This window comes from Octopus bimaculoides, chromosome 2 (genome assembly GCF_046866305.1).
Source record: "Octopus bimaculoides isolate indiv1 chromosome 2, ASM4686630v1, whole genome shotgun sequence".
Lineage (NCBI taxonomy): Eukaryota > Metazoa > Mollusca > Cephalopoda > Octopoda > Octopodidae > Octopus > Octopus bimaculoides.
In genome coordinates this window covers 69,239,143-69,265,720 of record NC_142929.1, presented here as the reverse complement: position 1 = coordinate 69,265,720, position 26,578 = coordinate 69,239,143, and the positions used below count along the sequence as shown (strand labels likewise).

General features: G+C 37.1%; 1 protein-coding gene across 8 annotated transcripts in view; it reads left to right on the top strand.

Annotated features, from left to right (window-relative positions):
- LOC106879520 (uncharacterized) overlaps positions 1-26,578 on the top strand; it is a 52,813-nt gene that overhangs the window by 14,999 nt on the left and 11,236 nt on the right. For all 8 annotated transcript variants that reach the window (XM_089346920.1, XM_014929142.3, XM_089346918.1 and 5 more), the window contains 10 exons: positions 1,599-5,299; positions 9,462-9,724; positions 11,472-11,576; positions 13,615-13,724; positions 14,987-15,065; positions 15,370-15,486; positions 16,722-16,809; positions 17,684-17,785; positions 19,172-19,211; positions 22,288-22,434. In XM_089346920.1, the coding sequence (XP_089203046.1) occupies positions 1,599-5,299; positions 9,462-9,724; positions 11,472-11,576; positions 13,615-13,724; positions 14,987-15,065; positions 15,370-15,486; positions 16,722-16,809; positions 17,684-17,785; positions 19,172-19,211; positions 22,288-22,434 (4,752 nt within the window). The remainder of the gene's footprint in view (positions 1-1,598; positions 5,300-9,461; positions 9,725-11,471; positions 11,577-13,614; positions 13,725-14,986; positions 15,066-15,369; positions 15,487-16,721; positions 16,810-17,683; positions 17,786-19,171; positions 19,212-22,287; positions 22,435-26,578) is intronic.

Sequence of the window (26,578 nt, the reverse complement as noted above, 5' to 3'; positions counted from 1 at the left end):
GGTTAATAAAATAAGTACCAGTTGAACACTGGGGTCAATGTAATCAACTTAGCCCCTCTCAAACCTGCTGGCATTGTACCAGAATTTGAAACCAATATTACATGATTTGACACTCTAGAAACTTCTTTTCCTGAATATGCACTGTTGAAATTGCAGTGTGAGTGTGTGTGTCTTTTATGCCATCAAATACTGTATATTTTTCGGCACATATTAAATAATTTTTTCAAAATTATTATAAAATATACTTTTGCTCTAATGGAAACACTGAAAATGTTTGACTTAAATTTCTTTCCTTCAGGTTTTTTGTGATATATTATAACGCAAACGTTTTCAATTAGATAAATTGCCAAATTTTCTATTTGTTAGATTTAAAATTGTTATATTGTGTTTTCATATCTTAGATGCTATAAAGCTGGGCAATTTAAAAATGTTTTTAAAGATCCTGTTAGTTACAAACATTATAAGTGTCTGTTCATTAAAAATTTTGTCTAGTTAGTTTGGTTATGTAAATATACTGTAATGTATTAACCCTTAGGATTTGACAGAGCTGGTCTATCGGCTGAAAAGTTGATTGACAAAGACAACAGATCGGCCCAGTTGTCATTGTCTTCATTTGACTTTTTGGCCAATAGATTGGCCCTGTTGTCTCTTAAGGGTTATAGTTTTTTTTGAAAAATGAGTGCATGCTCTATGTAGGGCTTGTGTAAAGGGCTCTGTCTTCTGAGTACTGAAACTCCAAACAAGGTTCTGTTTCTAAAGGGTTAAAGAAATGCATCATTATTCATGGCCTAGCAGTTGGGGGTTAGGCTCATAATCAAAAGGTCGTGGGTTTGATTCTTGGATTAGGTGGCATATTGTGTTCTTCAGTAAAGCACTTCCTGTTGTTCCAGTTTACTCAGCTGAAATTAGTACCACCCATGTGCTGGTGCAACCCTTACTCTCCCTCAAACTGTCACATCATAGTTGTTCTGCTGGATCAAGTGTGGTAAAACTGAGGTGTCTGTCTTTGTATGATTACACATACACTTAAAACCATTAAGCAAAACATGGTAAATTACCCATATTTGCTTGTAAGTGATGGCGCTTTTTATTTATTATTTTTTTTTTTGCTTATGCTGAGCAGATGTCAGGATTTTAATTTTAGCAATTTAATATATTAATTAGCTTAGCTTAGGTCTCTCATGAGTCCATGTTTCAAGCTGGTTTCCTTAGCACACAGGTGATTGACTGAGATTACAACGCATCACTCCCCACAACAACAAGATGCTGTTCGTTGCAGGGATAACTTCCCAGCCCTGCTGGAACTACTTTTTTTTTTTTTTTTTACAAGTGAGTGAATTGGAGCAAATTGAAATGATGTGTTTTGCACAAGAACACATTGCACTGCCTGGTCCAGGAATCAGAATCTTGATCTTATAATCATGAGTGCAACACCCTAACCACCTGGCTACACACCTTCACTAATATTTTAATTAAAGAAATGAAAATACTTATGAAATATTTATTTTTGAAAACATAATATACTCTAAATTTTTAAATGAATATACTCTAAAGACTAAATTACACTTTTTAATCTTTGTTCTTTTAACTATTACTAGAGTTTCTACTACGACCTCCAGATCAACCACTGTTTCTCAAACTATAGAGGATAAAGAAAACATCAATGTTTGCATAGTTGATCCTGAAGTGAAAGACTCATTACCTCAAGCTAAGTATGATGCAAACGATACTGATAAACAAGCACAAGATACATCATTTCTAGAGAAAGTCATGGCAGATATTCCACTATCTTCTGCTGCTGCTACTTCAGAAAAGAGCTTGTTATTTACAGATGATTTTAATTGTCCTGCTTCATTGAGCACTGAACTTTTTCTTTATAATTATGTTCATGCACATACAAAACATGATGATGATAAGATTCAAACACCTGATGAGGCAAAAGAAAATGATTCTTTATCAGACTCTCCTCATTTGGATAAATCATTGTATCAAGGTAACCATACTGTTTATTTTGATAGGAATGATTCAATGGACTTAACAAAACCTTTGGAAAAATATCTCACAGCATTTAATGAAAGCAAGGATGATATTGTCAGTAATCCTGATGGTCATATAATTGGATACTACAATCAAAATAATAGCTTTGATGAAAAAACTATTTATTTCAATAGAACTCATTATGCAGCCAGTAATATGGACTTGACATGTTGTAACACCATAACAATTGCTGATTTTCCTGAAAGTGAAAGACCAGTTGAGATTACCAATGTGAAGGATGTAGAAAATATTGAGAATTTTTGTGAAAACAAGCAGTTTAATAAAGATAAAAGTTTTTGTAAACCAACTAAAGACCTAAATAACCCATTGAAATTACCAGCAGATAATTATATGCCACCCACTTCTAATAATTCTATTGTTCAGCTGCCTAGTCTTGCTTCAAAGAATATAATTGACAAAAAAAACATACCATGTGAATTGAATGAAATGCAGTCTGATAATTTCAAATCAAATTGTAATGCAAAAGATGGTCTTCGTTCAGTGAGTGATTTTAGACCAAGTATTACTAATGTAACTGATAGCAAAACAGAAGCAAATGTTTTAAAGGATGAAAAAGAACATATTAAGACAGGATCAAAGAGGACCTGTTTTTCTGAATCTTCTGACATACCTTCAAAACAGTTAAATACATATGATATGATTGAACCAGCCATTAACAAACCAACTGAAAAGAAATCTGATTTCAGAAACCATGTTCAACCAGTGACTACCAGTGAAACAGTTCCTAAGAAGTTAGTTCTTGAAGAAAGTACAGAGTCTTATATGGTAGAATCTTCTAGGTCCTGTCCAAAAAAGACTCTGGTTGATACATTACAGTCAACTTCAAAAGAATTGAATGTAACTAAATCCACCAAATCATTTCTAAACACACAAGACTTATTTGACACTACTCAATTTAATGATGATAAATTTAGTAAATTAGCTAAAGAACTTAAAACTAGTGCTTCAAAATTACCAGCAGATAACTGTATTCTACCATCTTCTAATAATTTTGATCGGTCTAATCTTCCCCCAAAGAATATAATTGACAAAGAAAACCTGCCATATGAATTAAATGGAATACAGTCTGTTAGTTTCAGAGCAAATAGTACTTCAAAAGATGATCTTGGTTCAGTGACAGATTTTAAAGCCACTATTTCCAATATTTCTAATACCAGAACAGAAGGAAGTGTTTTAAAGGATGAAAAAGAACGTATTAAGACAGGATCAAAGAAAACATGTTTTTCTGAAACCTCTGACATACATTCAAGACAGTCAAATACACATGATATAATTGAACCGGCCATTAAGAAGCAAAATATTTCTGGTTCTAATGAACTTATTGGGGAGCCCAGAGGGCAAAATCTTGAGTTTGCTTCAAAGTTATCGAGTTTAATTTCTGCTGACAAGAGTGAATTGAATGATTTTAATGTTTCAGTTGAAAAGAAATCAGATTTCGGGGACCATGCTCAGCCTGTGACTGCTAGTAAGACAGTTCCAGAGGAGCTAGTTCTTACTACAGAGTCTCATCTAATAGAATCTTCCTGGTCCTGTCCAAAAAAGACTCTAGTTGATGCATCACAATCAGCTTCAGAGGAAATGAGCATAATTAAATCCACCAAAACTGTTTCAAATAGGCAAGATTTACTTGACGTTACTGAATTTAATAATGACAATAAATTTAGTAAATTAGCTCAAGAGCCTTCAACTAACACTTCAAAATTACCAGCAGATAACTGTTTTCTGACCTCTTCTAATAAGCCTACTGATCAGCCAGTTAATGTTCCCTCAAAGAATATAATAAACAAAGTAAATATACCTGGAGAATTAATTAAGGTTGAAAGTGTGGAAATAGAATCTTTTAAAACGGATGCTCCTGTTAATGTCAGAGGTAAGACTTTTCCAGAAGATGATCTTAATTCAGTGACTGATTTTAAACCAAGTGTTACTAATATATCTAATAGCAGAACAGAAGGAAGTATTTTAAAGGATCAAAACGAACATATTAAGGCAGGATCAAAGAGGACCTGTTTTTCTGAAACCTCTGGCATACCTTCAAAACAGGCAAATATCCATGGATCACAGGTTGGTAAATTAACAGACTTGTCTGATACAGTTTCCTCTCAAAATAAAAGTAACCACATTAAAGCAGCTGAGTCTCCAATCAAAAATGCATCTCAAATAACTTCCTGCTTGGCAGATCCTTTAGCTCAGGTCTGTGCTCATGACAGCATTAACAATGAAAACCTGAAAGATTCTGATACTAATTTAAATGGAATAAATGCAAATGATGTTAATATTTTAAAGACAAAAGAGAAAGCTGTTGGATTGTTAAGTTCATCTGCAAATTGTGAAGAGATAAAATACAGTTCAGGAGAAGTTACTAATGAAAAGGAAAAAAAGAATGAAGATGACATAGTTGCAGAAAAAGTTGATAATGTTACTGGGATGCAATTAGAGAAAAAACGTGTACTTTATATTAGTATGAACACTAGTGGTGTTGTACACTCATTTAATGTAGGAAAATCTGAGGGTTCTGCTTCATGTTCAAAAGGATTACATTTAATAGAAAAAGATTCTGTAGAGACAAAAGAATCTATGCCTCCTTTTGGTTCTAGTTTCACAGGAGAGTGTAAAGAAAATGTTCTTAATGAAATAATGCCATCTTCAAAACAGGTTCCAGATTATCCTGATACAGCAGTAGATGAACAAAATGTAATCAGGAGTGATGCAGACCAAACATTAGTATCTTGTAAGAAAGCTGAGAAATTATCAGAAAATGACATACAGGAAAATAAAATACAAACTGAAAAACACAAATTGAGTGCAACAAATAATTTGACAAAACTGCAAAATAAACTGTTCAATGTTGGGAATGTCATAGAAAATGTGAATAAAGGTGAAGTGAAAAAAGGTTTGAGTGATTGTGTTTTGAAAATAGATACTTTAGATGTGCCTGATAAATGTCATCAACCCCAAATTTCTTCTAATAATAATTTCAAGAAATCAAATGACTCTTCTTTCAATACTTCAAATGTATTTTCTCGAAGGCAAACATGTTCTGAAACAATTAGCTCAAAATTAATTGAAACTTCTTTGAACAGTAATTCTTTTACTGTTAATAAGGGCAGTTTGATGGCTGAGAGCAGTATACAACCAGATAAAGTTGTTACAGAGAAGTGTTTGAGAACTGATGCCAGTGGTACTCAATATGGTACAAATAGTGTATCAGAGAAAACTTGCTTTGATTTTGACAATGCTGGTGAGTTTGATTTTATTATTAAAATATCAATGCTTTAATTAAGGTGAGTTCTGTGAGAAAGCTAGAGATAGATAATTAAGATTAATGTTATTAGAAATGGTTACTGAAGTAGTTAATGTGTTTCCTGACTGGACATCGGAGTCTGACATATTTACCATGATATTTACTATAGCTCACCTCTGTATCTGTTTTACTCATCCCTTCTCTTCCACACTCGTGCAACCTTTAACCTCCCCACCCCTTCTAATTCTATTATCTGCTGTGTTATTTTACTGTCGTAAATGTGTATAATATTAAGATACAATACATCATCATCATCATCATCATCGTTTAACGTCCGCTTTCCATGCAAGCATGGGTTGGACGATTTGACTGAGGACTGGTGAAACCGGATGGCAACACCAGGCTCCAGTCCGATTTGGCAGAGTTTCTACAGCTGGATGCCCTTCCTAACGCCAACCACTCAGAGAGTGTAGTGGGTGCTTTTACGTGTCACCCGCACGAAAACGGCCACGCTCGAAATGGTGTCTTTTATGTGCCACCCGCACAAGCCAGTCCAGGGGCACTGGCAACGATCTTGCTCGAAAATCCTACAGGAGCCAGTCAGGCGGTACTGGCAACGGCCACGCTCAAAATGGTGCATCTCATGTGCCACCCGCACAAGAACCAGTCCAGGGGCACTGGCAACGATCTTACTTGGCTTGCCGGGTCTTCTCACGCACAGCCCATTTCCAAAGGTCTCGGTCCGTAGTCATCGCCTCGGTGAGGCCCAATGTACGAAGGTCTTGCCTCACCACCTCAGCCCAGGTCTTCCTGGGCCTACCTCTTCCACGGGTTCCCTCAACTGTTAGGGTGTGGCACTTTTTCACGCAGCTATCCTCCTCCATTCTCACCACATGTCCATACCAGCGCAATCGTCTCTCTTGCACGCCACAACTGATGCTTCTAATGTTCAGCTTTTCTCTCAAGATACTTACACTCTGACGGGTATTCACATTGACATTACACATCCAACGGAGCATACTGGCTTCATTCCTTGCGAGCTTACGTATGTCCTCAGCAGTTACAGCCCATGTTTCACTGCCATGTAGCATGGTTGTTCGTACGCATGCGTCATACAGTCTGCCTTTTACTCTGAGTGAGAGTCCCTTTGTCGCCAGCAGGGGTAAGAGCTCTCTAAACTTTGCCCAGGCTATTCTTATTCTAGCAGCTACACTTTCAGCGCACCCACCCCCACTACTAACTTGGTCGCCCAGATAGCGGAAGCTATCGACTACCTCTAGTTTTTCACCCTGGAATGAGATAGAAGTTGTTTCCCGTTTGTTTGCAGTCTTTATTGCACCTGAACATCTGCCACAAACAAAAACTAACTTGCTAGTTAACCTGCCTTTGATGTTGCTGCACCTCTTATGTGTCCATAGCTTGCACCGGGTACATCTTATAGAGTTACTACCTACTCCTTTTCTACATACTGAGCAGGGCCATCTACCTGAAGGGGTTTGTGTTTTATCTACCTTCCTACTTATTAGGATTTTGGTTTTAGCTAGGTTGACTCTAAGGCCCTTCAATTCTAGACCTTGCTTCCACACCTGAAACTTCTCCTCTAGTTCTGATAGTGACTCAGCAATTAGGGCAAGGTCATCAGCATAGAGGAGCTCCCAGGGGCAACCTGTCTTGAACTCCTCTGTGATTGCCTGGAGGACTATGGTAAATAATAGGGGGCTGAGGACGGAACCTTGGTGGACCCCTACCTCTACCCGGAATTCATTGCTGTACTCATTTCCAACCCTCACCTTACTGGCCGCATCTCTGTACATGGCTCGCACAGCTCTCACTAGCCATTCTTCTATCCCAAGTTTCCTCATTGACCACCAGATAAGGGATCGGGGGACCCTGTCAAAGGCTTTCTCCATGTCAACGAAAGCCAGGTACAGAGGTTTATCCTTGGCTAGGTATTTCTCTTGCAACTGTCTCACTAGAAATAAGGCATCAGTAGTGCTTTTACCTGGCACGAACCCAAACTGCATCTCATCTAAATTGATTTGCTCCCTAATTAGTTGGGCTATGACCCTCTCTGTAACTTTCATAACCTGATCTAACAGCTTGATGCCTCTGTAATTATTTGTATCTAAAGCGTCCCCTTTACCTTTGTAGCAGTTGACTATGATGCTGCTACACCAGTCATAGGGTATGACTCCTTCGTGTATCACCTGGTTCGTAATACGGGTGACTAGGCTATAGCCAACACTGCCAGATATTTTGAGCATCTCTGCAGTGATTCCTGATGGGCCGGGGGCTTTCCCGGTCTTCATACTCTTAATTGCTTTATCTACCCTGGTACTATCAACTCGGATAGCTGGTCCCTCTATTGGGTCGACATAAGGCAGGCTCTCTTTCTCCCATTCATTCTCTTTATTAAGCAATCTATCGTAGTGGCATCTCCAGACCTCTTTCTTTGCATCCTCATTTAATGCAAGCGTACCATCATCCATGCGAACACATTTCTCTCCTACAACATCACTATTCTCTCTCCTACACTGTCTTGCAACACGAAATACCTCGAGTCTTTGGTCCTCACGGCGCAGAACATTGGCAAATCTTTCCTTATCTGCTTCCCCTCTGGCTAAATAAACCTGTCGCCTAGCCTCCCTTCTGGCACATTGGTACAATTCCCTGCTACCACCGTTCTTCCAGTCCTTCCAAGCTTGTTTCTTTTGTCTAATAGCCCTGTCTACCTCCTTGTTCCACCACCACGTTACTCTGGGTTGGGAGGGGACCTTACACCACCCACAAATCTGGTCGGTGGCTTTCAACAGGTTGTCCCGCAGAAATCTCCAATTGTCTTCCACGTTGTATGATGCTATATCCCCTTCTATTTCGTTAAATGCTTCAAGTAACTTGTCTCTAAGTCTCTGGCCGTTTGCAGGGTCTTTAAGCTTCCACACCCTTCTTCTCCAAGCCTGTCTAATTCTGGGCACCCATTTTGCCTTGATCCCAAAGTCGCTAACTACTAATCTATGTTGTGGGGTACATTCTTCGCCAGGGTAGGTTTTGGCATTTATAAGCCGCCCTCTTTCCCTATTTCTGGCGAGGATGTAGTCGATTTGGCTAGAGTGTCTGCCGGAGCGGTAGGTGACTAGGTGACTGGCAGGTTTCCTGAAGTTGGTATTGCAGACCATAAGATTGGTTGCATCACAGAACTCCAGCAGTCTGGTTCCCTCCTCGTTGCGGGAACCGAAGCCATAGCCTCCATTTTTTTCTTTGAAATAGGAGTAATGTATTAAAGTAGAAGATTACTGTAGTATTTTAATGCTTTAATCGAATGTTAATATATACTTTTAAAGTCAATGATTTAATCTAATATTCCACAAATTAATTTTATCTTTTTTTTTTAATTGTTTCTACTTTAATTTCAAAATTTCTATACAAATTTTGTTTTTGATGCCAAGTACTAGTCACAATTGCTTTTTAGAGAGAGAAATTAACAACAAACAGTTACAAATGTTTAAGTACTGAAATTTTTTTTTATTATTTTAGCTAGTCAGATCCATCCTCTCTCTTGCTGTGGTGATATTATGGAGTGCATCGGTTTTTTTTTGTTTTTGCTTTTGACATGCAACTACAACAAATCACAAACTGTGATTGTTTTTTGAGAAATGAATAATGATGATGTTACAAAACCTTTAAAGATGGAAATTAATGAAGTTTTGTGATGCACTATAAACTTATAACTAACCATAAACATTAAACACAAACCTTAAACTTCAATATGGTTGCTATGTAAACATCTGTTTGATGGGTGAGATGTTGAGAATAGATAAATCTGACTGGGTAAAATTTCAATCTTTAAGATTTAAAGTTTTTTTTGTTTCATTATTAATTTCTCAATAAAATGATTAGAATCGTCATAATTGACATGGAAAACTATGTGTGTATAAGTTTTAATAAAATTAGGAAAGGCAGTTCAAACAGAAAAGTTTCTTATTTCTTCCTTTCATAGAAATTTTAGTCTCTTCTCTCTGGTATTCTGTGAAGATAGGCTCATTCTCTGTTTCTGCTATTTATTTTGAAAGGTATGTTAATATGTATGGTCCTATACTCTAGAAAGTATATAACTTATTATTTTATATCATTTCATAAACTATATTTTGTATCATTTTAGATGTGTCTGATATTATGGATGAGAAACCTGATTTTTTGATTGGAAATATTTCTCATGAAGATTCTTTGAATTTATCACCGGAAAATAAACAACCACAATCATATTCACAAGTACCATCAAGATCTGGCTCCATGATGACTGATAGAAGTATAACAGATATTAAAAACAGCATTTCCACATTGAATAATATCTCAGACTCGACATTATGCAGTCGTCTTTTAATGAACATGCACTTTCCCCATTTGGAAAAGCCTTTGTCTTTAGTAAGTATTATTTTCAGGTTTGAACATGCTTTATTATGAAAATGACTTTTATCAATGTTCAGCACATCTTATGTCAAAATTATTGCCAAGATCAAGAGCCATAACAGGTTACAGTGACAGTTTTTTGACTTACAAGCTGAAAGGTTTGTACTTTGGTCTATATGTTGACCAATATACCGAACTCTTTCTTACTCCGTTTACTAAGCTGTAAAAAGGTATCATGAGTAGATAGAATGTTTTTGTAATCAGCAGAACCACTGTATACTTAAGAAATATTTTGGCTTACTATGTTGAGATAATCCTTCAAGGCATAAAACTTGTAATTTTTGCCAGACACAGTTACTGTCACCTTTGACTGGGATGAATTCCATTAAACCAGGACATGGGGTTGAAAAAAAGTTAACCAAATCATGAACTTCAGTTGTAGAGCAAATACTTGCTCAATCTTGATTTTCAGTATAAATATGGACCGTGAAAGTGTGGCCCATCAATCCAGTTCTCCTGCCGATGCAGAAAATTAAATGTGAGCAGAAGTTCTTGTTTCCTCTCTTAATTGAGACTTATGATAAGTTTATGGAGCTTCTGTGTTTTATTCTTTTTATGTTATTGTGTGTGTGTACATTTACATCAGTCGAACCTCAAAGATAAACAAATGTTAGCAGAAAGACAAAATTTTCCTCTACTGTTATCTATATTAATTCATGAAATTAATATTTTGGTGTAATCTAAGAGTGTTTGTAGAAAAATGTGTTTTACTTCAACTGTAGCTATAAATACAAAGCATGTATCATCTTTGTTATAATGTCCACTTTTTCACTTGCGTGAATCAGACAGAATTTGATGAGGCAGTTCTTCTAGAGCCTGATGCCCATCCTGTCACTGACCCCACTTATTTTGGAGCAACATAATATTTCCCCCGTGGCCTGATATGTTTTCTCAGAAGACTGGAAACAAGGAGCACCTTTCGTATGACAAAGGTACTTGTTTGAACTATCACATGATGTCAAGACAAAGAGACAAATACACACACATCTTGTTACTTCCACAAATTACTTGTATTCAGCCTTTTTCATGTGTTAATAATGTACACAAGTTCCTGATTATATACAACTTCATATGAGAATTTACTAAAATCATAATTGAAGATTCCACTTTGAATACAGTGATAAATTGTGAATTTTAAAAGTATATTTTCACTACATATAGTGAATAAAGCACTTACTAAATTATATAAGTTATTGATTTCTGGGGACTTTGTAGATTTATACACAGATGGAAATGCTCTTCCTAACACCCATCATTTCTTTATAATTTCTTTCAAATTTTGGTACAAGGACAGCAATTTTAAGGAAGGGTCCAGTCAATTACTTCAACCCCGGTACTTAACTGCTATTTTATTTTATCAACTCTGAAAAGATAAAAGGCAAAGTTGACCTTGACAGGATTTGAACAGACTGTAAAGAGTTGGAAAAAATGCAGCCAAGCATTTTGTCCGGTATGCTAACAATTTAACCGGCTCACTGCCTTAAATATCTCTATATAATGAAATGAGCAAGTGTGGTCTCTTAACCATGTTAAAGAGGCTATAACTCTTAACAAGAACTGACTAGAGCTAGAATTCATACTAACATGGAAAATAGATATGAATATTATAATGATGTGTAAGAATTTCAAATTTAAGTATTTAGGATAATTTTCTTCATTTAGTTTTTAAAAAAGTTTTAATCAAACCTATGTTTTATTGTAGATGGAAGTTGAAACAATTGAAGATCTTCTGTTTCTGGTTGGTATTGATCGATTAGAGAATGTTGCATTGGAGTGTCGGCAATCTAATATATATGAAGCTTCAGTGGTAAACTATTTTTTGTTACTTGTATATTTTCATACTTTTACTACTGGCTTTGCATATTATTTTACATAACAGCTTAAAATATTTAGAAAGTGGAAATTAATGACCTCTTTTAATTTCTTGCTGTCATCACCATCATTGTTTTAATGTCCACTTTTCCATGCTTACATGGAAAAGTGAACATTGAATCCACTTGAAAAGTAAGTTTCTTTTGTAAGGATTAAACAAATTTTTATGGCTTAATCAGAAGAACCCAAAACAAATGCAAGGACTTTTGAAAGGCATTTGTTTGAGGTGGAGTGGGATAGAAGGAAAAGAAATCCTGGGTTGTTGCAGTAAGACATTACACATCAATATATTTGAGTTACCTGCAAATTGGAGGAAATTTTGTTAAAGGTACCAAAGAGACCAGCATTTTTTAAGGCATTTGATCAGAGCAAAATACCTGCTCCAGCATGTCATACAAATATGGAAACTTTTTACAACCAGCTTACTCATGGTAGCATTGACAAACATATTAAAGCTGTGACTGCTGAGGACATGCGTAAGCTCGCAAGGAATGAAGCCAGTATGCTCCGCTGGATGTGTAATGTCAGTGTGCATACCATTCAGAGTGTAAGTATCTTGAGAGAAAAGCTGAACATAAGAAGCGTCAGTTGTGGTGTGCAAGAGAGATGATTGCGCTGGTATGGACATGTGGTGAGAATGGATGAGGATAGCTGCGTGAAAAAGTGCCACAACCTAACAGTTGAGGGAACCCGTGGAAGAGGTAGGCCCAGGAAGACCTGGGCTGAGGTGGTTAGGCAAGACCTTCGAACATTGGGCCTCACCGAGGCGATGACTACTGACCGAGACCTTTGGAAATGTGCTGTGCGAGAGAAGACCCGGCAAGCCAAGTAAGATTGTTGCCAGTGCCCCTGGACTGGCTCTTGTGCGGGTGGCGCATGGGATGCACCATTTTGATCGTGGCCGTTGCCAGTACCGCATGACTGGCCTTCATAGGATTTTCGAGCGAGATCGTTGCCAGTGCCCCTGGACTGGCTCTTGTGCGGGTGGCACATAAAAGACACCATTTTGAGTGTGGGTGTTGCCAGTACCGCCTGACTGGCCCTCGTGCGGGTGACACGTAAAAGCACCCACTACACTCTCTGAGTGGTTGGTGTTAGGAAGGGCATCCAGCTGTAGAAACTCTGCCAAATTGGATTGGAGCCTGGTGTTGCCATCCGGTTTCACCAGTCCTCAGTCAAATCGTCAAACCCATGCTAGCATGGAAAGCGGACGTTAAACGATGATGATGATTAAAGATGGAAAAAAAAACCCTTCCCATTTAGGATTGTCCCTGGTTCTCATTATCATCATCGTTTAACATCCGCTTTCCATGCTAGCATGGGTTGGACGATTTGACTGAGGACTGGTGAAACCAGATGGTTACACCAGGCTCCAATCTGATTTGGCAGAATTTCTACAGCTGGATGCCCTTCCTAACGCCAACCACTCAGAGTGTGTAGTGGGTGCTTTTACGTGCCACCGGCACAAAGGCCAGTCAGGGGGTACTGGCAACGGCCACGCTTGAAATGGTGTATTTTATGTGCCACCTGCACAGGAGCCAGTCCAGCAGGGCTGGCATATGATATAAATTTCCCCTTTGAAAGGGATGTATATTAAATCTTGCATCAAAATATTCCAAATACCAGCTTAATAAGGGCAAAGTTATTTTGATAAACTCTTCACTATTTTCAAAATGAATTGAAACAAAACTGCCTATTTCAACAGAAATAGGGTTAATAAAAGAGTTAAAAATTTTATGGACTGTGGCTAATATTGTGTTTTTAAGGAAAATATTTTTGCTTCTTTTTCTATAGAATTACTGGATTATTTTTTTGATTGGACTTTAACAATATTTTTAGAAAGCTATTTAAGAAAAATCTTTTTGGTGAACATAAAATTTTTATTTCTTTTTTAGTTTTTTAACATTTTATTTTTGTGATAAGAAAATACAGCTCTTTCATTTAAACATTTCATTTTAATCTTTCTTATTTAGGTTACTGAGCCTCAAACCATTGAAGAAAAAATGGAGTTAGTTTGCAGACTTCATCCTGAATATCAATGTATCTTGAAAAGTCATGAACAGTTGAAATCTGATGGAGAAAGGTGATTTTTTTTTTCTATAACTTTGTATTTAAAATTGCAGGTGTGGTATAGTATTGTGCCAACTTCAGCATTCTATCTTCATCAGAAGAAGAGATTGGTCAAATAGACAAACTTGCTATCTTCAATTTGGTTTCTGTGCTTATCCTTACTATTTGTCATGAATGTTGGATAATGACTGATAAAGTACAATCAGGAAGTCAACAGAATGAAATGGGGTTCCTGTGAAGAATTTCTGGAGTGATGTTATTCAACAGAGTGCATATCTTGGAGATCATGGAGTCTTTCCAGATACTGCTACTATTTCTCTGCATTGAGTGATCACAACTTTGGCACTATGGGCATGTGATTAAAATGTTGCAGGAAAGAATCCCAAAATGGATTCTTCAAGGCAAGCCCACTAGCAGATCATCAAGAGGTAGACCAAAAACGAGTTGGTTGGATAACATTCACAGTCCTAGCTGGTTATGCTTGTGAATTCAGCAGGAAATTTATAATGACAATAGAATCATATGGAGAGGGTGCCCAAGGACTCTACCTTCATGACCTCCCAAAAAGCTGTGCAGTAAAAATGGGTGGATGGATATTAGATATTGTTTGTTTTTGTCTGTAGTATGAAATCATTTCATGGTTCAGATTTCTGTATGTACTTTTGATCAAGTGTGTGTATGTGCCTGTGCATGTGTGTCTGCATGTTTGTGCTTGAGTGTGAACATGTCTTTGGATGTAATTGTATATGCATTTGTGTGTGCAAAACAGGTGACCAAAACATTGTAATCTTTTAATCAGCAAATACTTCAATATCAAACAGTTTAAGAAAGCCTTTCTGGCTGTGTTTTCCAAGGTAGATTCATAGTTATTTTGATTAACCCTTTATTTTTCAGATTATTCTGTCAACAGCACTTATTTATTCACATTGTTTTGAATTAATCATGCATCTTCTTGCAGCTTTGAGATTTTCATGATGTGATAGCTTATTTTTAGAAGGACATGTAGGGTAGGTGTGAGAGGTTGCATCTGGCTGGTTTGAACATAACACAGAATACTTAGGCTGGATATGGCTAGTTTGACTGCTAAAGGGTTAAGGATGTAATTCTTCATTCATATAGAAAAGCAAACACTAATTGTAGCAGTGTTTGCATACTCATTGTCATTTAAAGTGCAACATACACGCTTAAATTGAAAAACCAAATATTTCTTCAAAAATATTTACAAAATTTAATGTACAATTCTGTTTAATCTTAGGAATATTTATTATTTTTTAGACTTATGAAACAGTTTAAAGATCCAGAGCTTCTCTATGGTTTCAGAAATGTTTTAGAAGAAAGGGAAAAGACAAGTTCAGTACGTTTTGAAGTTTTCAGTATGCTTTTTCATTCATCTTCCCAAACGGTATTTATTTATTAATAACCTTTCACACCACTATGTTTTAATGTACCCACCCAATGCAAACTGTACATGTAATGGAGTTCATTCCAACACATTTCTTGTACACTGCACATGCACACTTCATTGTTCTTTGCACCTCACCACATGCCTCAGAACTTGCAGTCATCATCATTATTTTTCTAATATTCATCGTCATACCTTTTACCTGCAGTTTTTTTTGCTTATGATATAATCGAATATATTTTATTTTTAATTGTAGAAAGAAGATATAAAGAAGCAACTTTTGGCTGATTTCAAAATTTGTAAGCAAAGAACTGACAAGAAAATGAAGCAGAAAAAAATTGAATACTTTAATGACTTGACTTCAGCCTACACAGTAAGTTGGACATGTTATAAACTCTTATCAAGTTTTGATACATTGAAGCAAATAAAATACCGTTCTTAAGAATATGCTATTTTAATAGGATTTGAACATGTGGCTGTGAGGTTAACAAGCTTGCTTAGCAACCACTTGGTTTTGGGCTCAGTCCTACTGGGCAGCACCTTGAACAAGTTCTACTGTAACCCCAAACCAACTAATGCTGTGTGAGTGAATTTTGTTGGTAGAGAGAGAAACTGTGTGTAAGCATGATGTCTACAAATGTGTGTGCGTGTTTCTTTGTGTTTGTTCCTTCTCCGTCCTGTGTGACAACTGATGTTGGCTTGTTTACATCCCTGTAACTCAGCAGTTCCTCTAAAACCCTTGCAGACCAATGACTGAAGCGAGTAAAAGGTGAATGGTAAATTTAGTCAGTCGAGTAAGGGCAGTGCCTATGATGTTTAAAGAATCTTCTACTCTGGTATTTGGAGGAAAGGAAGTTACCCTCAAACAAAGTACATTTTGAATGCTCGCAATAAAGTGTACTCTGCTAAAGGCAACTGAGGCTGGATCATGATAGTAAACATGATTACTATCCAAAAACGGAAATGGTCCCTCTGACTGGCTTTCATACAGTCAACCAAGTTTTACTCATAATTCTTTGGTCATCCCAAGATTATGATAGAAGATGCGTACTCAAAGTACCATGCAGTGGGATCAAGTAATTGAAGAAAATTGAACTGAATATAATCTGTTGTATGTGAAATGTTAATTGATGAGAAAGTGCTAGACTGTTAAAGGTACTTAAATACAGGAAGATATGTGATGATAATGAAGTGGGGGGTAGAATGTACCATGAGCTGATGGTAAGACATACGTTTGGTAGAATGCAGTAGAGAGTGTCTCATCTTTGACTCATCGTGTAACAACTTTGGATGTGTTTCGATCTTGTTACATCTCATCAGCTAAGCATTGTATGACTTACTGCAGATTTAAGTTGACTTGAGAAATATATAGGATTTTTTACAAATGAATATCAAATGACATAATTTAAAAGAATGATTGTAAGGGGTGGGATACCTGCTGCTTGAAAACTAATTAGTAGTGTGGGCACTAATAGATTTAGTCTAGTGAACCAAAAAATTTTAATTAAAATTAAACCCATAGTGTGAAGAATGAGTCGTTATCTTAATGGTTAACTCTAGTTAAGAAAGGATTATTGATTATTTATTCCTTATTTTCTCTTCCCTCAGGATAAATTGAAACAGATGGAAAAAGCTAATTCTCAAATAGTGGACATTACTTCAAAATTGGACCAACAAATAGATAGTTTGGATAATGGTATAAACATTTATTTTTCAAAAGAATTTTTTTCATTGAAATCCTTATAAAAAATTACACTATGCTAAATAATATTTTTTTTTTCTCTCAAGCCTCATAAAACCAGTTACCTGGGTTTCCATGTGATTGAGATCCCAACATTTTCCCTGAATGGGACACTGGTCTGTTGCAGAGTTCAAAGTCAGCAATTTTGAGGAGAAGGTGCAAGTTAATGGCATCAACCTCACTACTTAACTGGTATTTTATTTTATTAGTCTTGAAGGAATGAAAGGCTAAGTTGACCCTGGCAAGATTTGAACTCAGAGTGTAAAGAACTAGAAGAAATGCCGCTATGCATTTTATCTGATGTGCTAATGATTCTGCCAGCTTGCTGCCTTATGCTAAAGAAAGAATTATAGAAAAAATGGAAAACATGTTAAGCAGGGCTTTGAGTTTACATTTTATCTCAGTTTATTGTTGCAACCGAAGATAATTTGCCATAGTATTGCATTTGGTATGTGCTCTATACACACCTAGAACCAATAATGGCTTTGTGAATAATTGTATATCATGAAAATGTTACCTAACATTTGAAGAAAATAGTATAAAAGGAAATTGCTATTATCATATTTGATGGCATAAAAGACACGGGCATATTACATGCAGCATATATTCAGGTGAATATTTTTTAGTGCATTAAAGCATGTAATATAAGTTCAACATTGCATATAAGACTTGGAGAGATTTTTGCAAGATTTTTTTAGGAAAAAAAAAAAGTGCTTCTGATATATCATCAGCTATTAGATATTAAGATGTCGAAATTAAAAGTTGAATAAAATTGTATTAATACATTATCATATTTTGAAGATCTTTTTCTGCTTTTGCTCTCTTAAAGTATTGAAAGATTTTGAGGAAAAAATTGAACTGTTGAATTCTAAAAGTGAATATTCTGAAGCTCAAATAAAATGTTACAAGGAAGGTAGAAAATATCTGGACGGTAAGTAATGTAATAGAAATGATTTCTTTTGCAAAGTGAGGTGTGTTACATTGTGTGAGTGTAATCAGTATAATTCTCTGGAAACTTTAATGACTAGTATTGCACAATCATTGCTAAATTTACATCTCAAACACTAGGCTTCCGCTTCAGGACTCCTCTTCCTGAATAATTGAAGACTTTCTACGAAACCATTCCAATTTTTTTAACTGTTTTTACATGACTTAGTGAGGCCAAGGTTATGACAGCCTTTCTATTCCTAGTAACATGATGAAATGCACCTGATACACTTTTGTAAAGAGGTTGGAGACAGGAAAGGTATCTAGTTGTAGAAACCATGCCTAGGTGAAATATATGGGAGACAATGTATGAGGACAAGGGCTCCCAATAAAAAAAGAACCATGGAGACCCACTGTGAAAAGCATGTTAAAATGATGATGATAAGTCAAAGAAGGGCAGCAGTGTTCAAGGGCACTAAAACTGATGAGAAGTTATTCCTCAGAACAGAGACCTTGCCTAAATTACTGTAAAAGAATACTCTATTAGCACTTAGAGGGCTAGGTGTTTGTATTAGAATATGTGTTGTTACATCATCATCATTTAACGTCCGATTTCCATGCTGGCATGGGTTGGACGGTTTGACTGAAAACTGATAAGCCAGTGGGGCTGCACCAGGTTCCAATCTGATTTGGCAAGGTTTCTATGGCTGGATGCCCTTCCTAACACCAACCACTCTGAGAGTGTAGTGGGTGTCTTTTACATGCCACTGGTATGGGTGCCAATGACATGACATTGGCATCAAGCGCATCTACTACCCAAATATTTGGGAAGGTGTTGTTACAAGAACATAAGCATAGTGGATTGGATTAAAATAGTTTTTTGGCTTATTGTAGATTCATTTGTCAGTGCACCAGACACATTTCCAATTGTTAATTCTGTTATGTAAATTACTGATGTACAAGCAGTGTTTACTTTTCATGCTAAAATGCAAATATAAGCAAGCGTGCACGCACGTTCACAAACAGGCTTCTTTTAGCTTCCATCTTCTAAATCCACATAGGTTTTGTGTTGTCCTTAGCTGTTGTGGAAGGTGCCCAAGGTGCTCTACAGTGGGATTGAACCTAAAACCATATGGTTGCTAAGTAAGCCTCAAACACACAGTGTGTGAGTGAAAGTTGTCGTTTCTATTTCTTACATGAAATTGAGCAATATATGATGTTGATGTGTTTACACTCCTCGTGAACATTATGCCTCATAAGTCAGTGCTCTCAAAATAGTGTATTAAGAAAACATAACAGAAAATGCACTTATAGTGCACACATATTTGCTGATATTTCTGTGATATATAGTTGATTAATAATCTATTTTATGGCTTTTTTACTTTTGTAGAAGCTGAATCCATAAAAAAAGCGGAAGACATACTTTCTTTGTAAGTATCTATTTTGGATGGTGAAGATAAATTTTTTCAGAGATTGTGTTACAAAAAAGTTTATTGATAATAAGGATATACTAAATATAATGTCAAGTTGAGTGTATTGTCTTATAAATAGTAATTCAAAAGAACAAATATAATCGCATAAACTTTGTTCTAGTACATTGCATATGTCATGCTTTTATCTAGGCTGGGACCATGCCACACACATCCCATCTCATGCAATGTTTATTTCCTGTTGGTGTTATCAGTCTGGGTATGTTATATCTGGTTTATTGTCCAGCCTGTCTTAACCCTTTGGTTATTATATTTCTGACCAAAATACACCCCTCATGAGTTTCAATTAAATTCTAAAATAATCATGAATTTAGATTAGTCTCATTAAACACCTGTAACTTTTTTATTTATCAACATATTAATGTGATATTTGGAACATAATTAAAGAAAGGGTTCTTAATCAATTCTATTGAATAATTTTTGTCTCAAAGTTCTCCTTACGTACTGGGGGGGGGGGGGGGGTTGCTAGTATCTCTCACATGTAAATACTCGTTCATAATACTGGAAATATATTCATCACCAAAAGGTTCCTGATCGCTCCAGTAATTTGTTATTCTGGGTAACTATCTAATACCCATAATAATATTTATGGCAAAAAATGCCCGTATTTCATCTACAGTTGCAGGAAACCACAAGCTATCTTTTTTTTTCCGGTTTGTTTACATTGTGCGTAACGGTTTGTTTCCGCAGTAATCATTTCAAACAAGCATGAAAAAGAAGTCTAAAGGTTTCGCTTCCTGAGAAAGACTATGGGTAGACCCTGTTTCCTCAGAAAAATTGTTAATAAAAATATTTTTAAAATCTTTTTCTGGTGTAAAATCATCCTCGCTGTTGCCGTCGCTGCTTTCCGTTTCGGATACAGAAATATCCGATTCATTATCGTTCACCACGTGCTTTTGTAGCTCATTCATTCTTTTCTTCGATATCTCCATATCTTCTGTTGAAAAACCTTCAAATTTGGAATCACTGCTTGATAGCATGAAACTCCTCTCCATCTTCAAAGTTTAAAAAAATTAACGCCGCAAAAAATGTGCAAAAAAATCTTCCAAAATTCACTGAGTTCAAATATCACGCCAAACAATGTCGGAGACAATAACTCAACTGTTTGCAAAGTGAAATCAGGTGTTTTAACGAATGTACTAACGAGATTTGGGTTCAAATATACATTTAAATAACAATGGGTATGTTCGGCCGGCTACGGCCAGGTTAGTTTTATGAACCAAAAAATTTTTCGGCTGGCTATGGCCGGGTTAGTAACGAAAGGGTTAATATATTTCAAGGTTTTTTTTATAGTTATTGTAGCAGAACCAACAAGTGGACTTGGAGTTTGTGCTGTAAAAGAATAGGGTTTGTGTTTGTTTGAGGAAATGATAGTCATATATACAAAAGATGTTTGATTTGATTATTTATTGTCAGAAACTGAATCAGCAATTATGATTTCTGTACAGCCAATTGATTACTGATGACAGACTTGTTGCTCCCCAAATGCATACAATTCTCATACAATTCTGCAAAATGCTTTAAGACCATACCAAAATTAGAGTAGAAATACAAAGCTGTTAATTAGGGCAATGAATTGAAGTTATTATATCAAGTAGGATGCCTTGTGGTATTTGTTTTGAATATATGCTATGTTCAAATCACATCAAGGTCTACTTTACCTTTCATCTTTTCAGAGGAGATTAAAAAAAAAGAAAAAAATAGGTATTAATCCTGGATGGTGGATTGATGGGACAATAAGAATGTTGGACTGGATGCCTTGCAGTATTTGTTCCATTGCTTTGCATTTTGAGTTCAAATGCTGCCATTGGTCAGTTTAACTCCACCACTTGGCACCTTTGATGTCTTTAAAAGAGTCTACTCTGTTGCGAGCTTTCAGACCAGGTCTCTTGTTTAAGGATAACTTTCTCCTCACTAGTGTCAGGATCATCTGTAAAGAGTCATGGACAATGACTTTAAAAAAAAACCTAACCCTCTCTTTCTCAGACCAGCAGCCAGTGAGAGGAACTGTTTATGTAGTTAATCAACCTGTATGTTGTTGCAGTAAAAATCTCTACATAGACCCCTATACTATCTTTAAAGTAATAACTGTAAGAACAAGTCTATCATAAAGATGATAGATTATTTCCTCCATTGGTTTTAAGGATGAGCATTCAGTTGTTTGCTTAACTGAATGTTAAATTTGTCAAATCAACATGTAAGTGAATGAGTATACCACAGACATATGACATAATTCCTAAGCTAAGTCAGTGTGATATGACAAGGCTGGACTTTTAAACTGCAGATGCAATCTATCTCATGAGCTTACATGCAGTTTCTGGCTTCCCAATTTCACTACCTGAGGTCATGGTAAAGATACTTGCCCAAGATACCATGCAGTGGGATTGAATCTAGGACCTCATGATCGTGAAACAAATTTCTTAATCACTCAGCTGTGTCTGTATACGCATAAATCTGAAATATTAAGATGATATACCTGTAGCTTAAATAACAATCATGCAATGAATGTAACTAACTCCACTGATCTTGGACACCTGATATTTACGTATCTGGAAGTCAAGAACTGTGGGCTGCTTCAACGGATTGAACAGCAATATAGATTTATATATAGAACTGATTGTGGCTACTTAACAACATCATTGTTGCTTCTACAAGAAAAATAATCCCAGGCATTTAGTTCACTCTTTTATATAAAATATAAGAAACTATACATCTCTGAATGCTCCAGATATCTTATTTACTAATTTTTAAGGTTAACGAAACTCTTAAGAGATATTTTCTTAATGCTGCTGGTGATGGTGACTATAGTTGTAGTGAATCCCAACATGTCAAAAAGGTTAAATATGGGAGAATGAGTCCCAAATCCAGTACGCTAGATTTGCTCAGTTTCAGTTTTGTCAAAAGAAACCTTGCTGTTATTCTATTTGGATTTAACAAAACTATTTAATGTGACATGGTTTAATTATGAATTATTGATTGCTTTTAATTTATTGATGCTGGCTGGTTCTCTTTACAGGAAATGCACTCAGTTTACTGCTGAGAAAGTTAAACTAATTGAAACCTGCAAAAGACTGGATGATACTTACCACCAATTACAGAATGGAACGACTCCTGAACAACTGTCCCTTGAGAACAAAGATATTGAACTTAACCTTTATTCCATGTAAGTTTCTAGTTATTATCAGTGTTGAGAAACCTTGTGTGCGTAAAAGTAGGAAGGATGGATCAGTTTGTAACAGTAGTTTATATATAGGACTAATAATTTGTGAATTCAAATCCTGTTAACTTTGCTACATCTCTTATATTGAAGTCAAAATAAAAAAAAAAGAAAAGAAAAGGAACAGATCATATCCATAGACTCAGACATGGCTGTATGGATAAGAACTTTGCATTACAACCACCTGGTTTTGGTTTCAGCCCTTCTGCACAGTACTTTGTGCTGCCATCTTCAACTATATCCCAGGCTGATCAAAACCTGTTGTATGTATCTGTAGCGGCACAAGCAGTCAGTGCCATATTGAATGAGATCTTGCGGCAGCCATTGCCATCTCCGAGACTGGAACGAGACCTCACCTGCATCCATTTGCCATGCGCGAGCTCACAACGAGGCTTGTGATGGCAAAACTTTAAAAGGAAAGAAACCTCGAGGTTCGATCTCACTTTTCCCGCTGCAACCCACTGGCTAAACCTCTAGGCTAGTCCGCTTGTCGCATCTCCTGAGGCAATAGCCCATGTAATGGAGAATGATGAATTCATACCGCATGAGATGGCTGCAAAAGAGCAACATACCACACCTGTGTATATATTGTAAATAAAAACTAATGGAGAACCTGCGTTTTGCCTAATACTTCTTTACTCGACTACTGGAGCCTTGGCAACACGAAGAATAAGAAAACAATGGGAGAAAGGCGATATTCAACCGATATCCAGAACCTTGCCTCTCAATACATATCTTGTAATTGTTTCAGTCATCAGACTGCACCCATGCTGGGGCACTGCCTTGAAGTATTTTAGTTGAATGACCCTCCTCCGGTACTTATTTTAATTTTAAGCCTGGTATTGGCTCATTCCACATATAATGCGTTCTTTTTCAATTGCAGAACTAAAAGTTGGAGGGGGACGGGATAAACTACTTGCATCAACTTGCTATAAAAGCAGGTAGTAATTTTACCTTGTATTTATTCTTAGTGCTAGTTTTGAAGAGTGCAGTTCGATTTTAACAGTAATTTTTTCAAAGCTATGATGGAAATGACAAAAGTAGCATATTCGGCATATTTTGCTTTATGAGTTCAATAAAGGCAACAATGCAACAGAAAGTGCAAGGAAATCTGGTCTGAAAGCTCACAACAGAACAAACTCTTCTAAAGGCATCAAAGGTGCCAAGTGGTGGAGTTAAACAGGCCAATGGCAGCATTTGTACTCAGAATGTAAAGCACTGGAACGAATATGGGGATTGGACAATAAGTGTAAGCCAGTGTCAACGGCGGTTCCAGAAATTCTGAGCCGGAAACTACAGCTGAGAAGATGAGTCTTGTCCTGGTAGATCTGTAGAGCTTGACATGGGTCTCCTGCAAACCCAGGTGGAACAAAATCCCATCGTAACTGTTAAAGAACTGGCAGAGAAGCTTGGATTTGGTCATTCAACCATTCATCGACACCTGTGTGCTGTCAAAAGAGTCAGTAATTTGGGTGAATGGGTTTCTCACAAACTTTCTGAGTCTAATTGTGTGCAGAGAGTGAATGAATGTGTGCTCTTCTTTGATGTCAGATTTCATGAATGAACCTTTTTTTGGACTGAATAGTGACTGGTGACGAGAAATGGGTTCTCTATAAAAATGTCAAATGCCAAAGACATTGGATAAGGAAAGGAGAAACACCAGCACCCCAGGCTAAAGAAGGTCTTCACCTACATAAGGTGTTGTTATCTGTTTGGTGGGATATGAAAGGTTTAGTCTACTTTGAACTTTTAAACCCAAACCTAATGATAACAAAGGAGATCTACTGCAAGCAGTGTTATATGGACTGTTAGATATGTAATTCGTCTGACGTTCCGTGTGTCATGTGGTTCGTCTGAGTTCATTGTTTCATTGTTGTTGTCTTGTGGGACTGTCGTAGTAAAAGGTCATTGATATATATATGGCGGACATGACTTTTGTTTATTCATAACGAACATTGGGTGAGTGCGTTCTTTGTATGTAATTGAACAATAAATGTAATAATTAAATTGTATAACTCGTTATGTTATCTCTGCGAGTCAGTCCGAGGGAAACATAACAAGCAGCTTGAGTGGCTTAAGTCAGCAATAGAAGGAAAACGACCATCTTTGGTTTCAAGACAAAAGGTGTTCTTCCATTAGGATAATGCTCGGCCACATACAGCGAGGATGACATTCCAAAGGCTGGAGCAGTTTGAATGGGAAATGATGCCCCACCCACCATATTTGCCGGACATTGAAAAATAAAAGAAGTATAAAAAAAACCGCATTATTTATGGGATGACTCAATACTTATTTTCTCAGCCTCTTTTTGCTAAACTGCTAAGTTACAGGGATGCAAACACATCAACACTAGTTGTCAATTGATGGTGGAAGACATAGACACACACACACACACACACACACACACACACACACACACACACACACACATGTGCACAACAGGCTTCTTTCAGTTTCCATCTACCAAATATACTCAAGGCTTTCCTTGGCCTGAGGCCATAGTAGAAGACATTTGCCCCCAAGGTGTCACACTGTGGCACTAAACCTGGAATCATGTAGCATAATTCCTTATATATATATATATATATATATATATATATATATATATATATATATATATATGTGAGAAATTATGTTGAACAAATTTATATCCTTTCTTCCACCTCTGTGATTGTTTGCAACTAGAGTGAAGGTGCGTGACTTAGTGATTAGAGTATTCTGCTCACTATCATAAGTTCGTGAGTTAGATTCCCCGTGATGTGTTGTGTCCTTGAGCAAGGCACTTTATTTCACGGTGCTCCCGTTCTCTCATCATCATTGTTTTACGTCCGCTTTCCATGCTAGCATGGGTTTGACGATTTGACTGAGGACTGGTGGACCAGGAGGCGACATCAGGCTCCAATCTGATTTGGCAGAGTTTCTACAGCTGGATGCCGTTCCTAACGCCAACTGAGTGTGTAGTGGGCGTTTTAAGTGCCACCGGCACGAGGGCCAGTAAGGCGGAACTGGCGACGGCCACGCTCAAAATGGTGTGTTTTACGTGCCACCTGCACAGGAGCCAGTCCATCGGCACTGGCAACGATCTCGCTCGAATGTCTTTTCACGTGCCAGGGAGGCGACGTTGGTAATGATCAACGGCCATGCTCGAAATGGTGTATTTTATGTGTCATCTGCATAGGGGCCAGCCCGGCAAAAATCTGTATTTCAAAGGACCAGCCTTGTCACAATCTGTGTCATGCTGAATCTCTTTGAGAACTACATTAAGGGTATGTGTGTCTGTGGAGTGCTCAAACACTTGCACATTTTCATGAGCAGGCTGTTGTAACTGATGGAGTACTTGTTTATTTGCAACCTCTGCATTGGACGTTCCAAGTGCACAATAGCTGGATGATGATACTCTATGTGGAGCACTGGACTTATCCATAACAGTTGTACTTCTAACTGTATGCTGCGTGTTTGTGTGTGATGTGCATGTCTGTGTGTTTGTTTATCTTTACACTGCGTGGAGGCGCAATGGCCCAGTGGTTAGGGTAGCAGACTCACAGTCATAGGATCGCGGTTTTGATTCCCAGACCGGGCGTTGTGAGTGTTTATTGAGCGAAAACACCTAAAGCTCCACGAGGCTCCGGCAGGGGATGGTGGTGAACCCTGCTGTACTCTCTCACCACATCTTTCTCTCACTCTTACTTCCTGTTTCTGTTGTGCCTGTAATTCAACGGGTCAGCCTTGTCACACTCTGTTACACTGAATATCCCCGAGAACTACGTTAAGGGTACACGTGTTTGTGGATTGCTTAGCCACTTGCGCGTTAATTTCACGAGCAGGCTGTTCTGTTGATCGGTTCAACTGGAACCCTTGACCTCGTAAGCAACGGAGTGCCAACATCTTTACACCTATGGAAGTTGCCTACTAGAAATGGTGTTTTTGTCAACAAATCACCCAATCATTTTGTACTTTCAAAGGTGCATGAAATAAGAGATCCCTTATATGAAAGACAGAAAGTTCAAGGAATATTAATGTAGTAGAGGTTAGTGACAGGAAGGGTTTCCAGCTGTAAAACAACACCTAAATATATTTAACTTGTACTAGC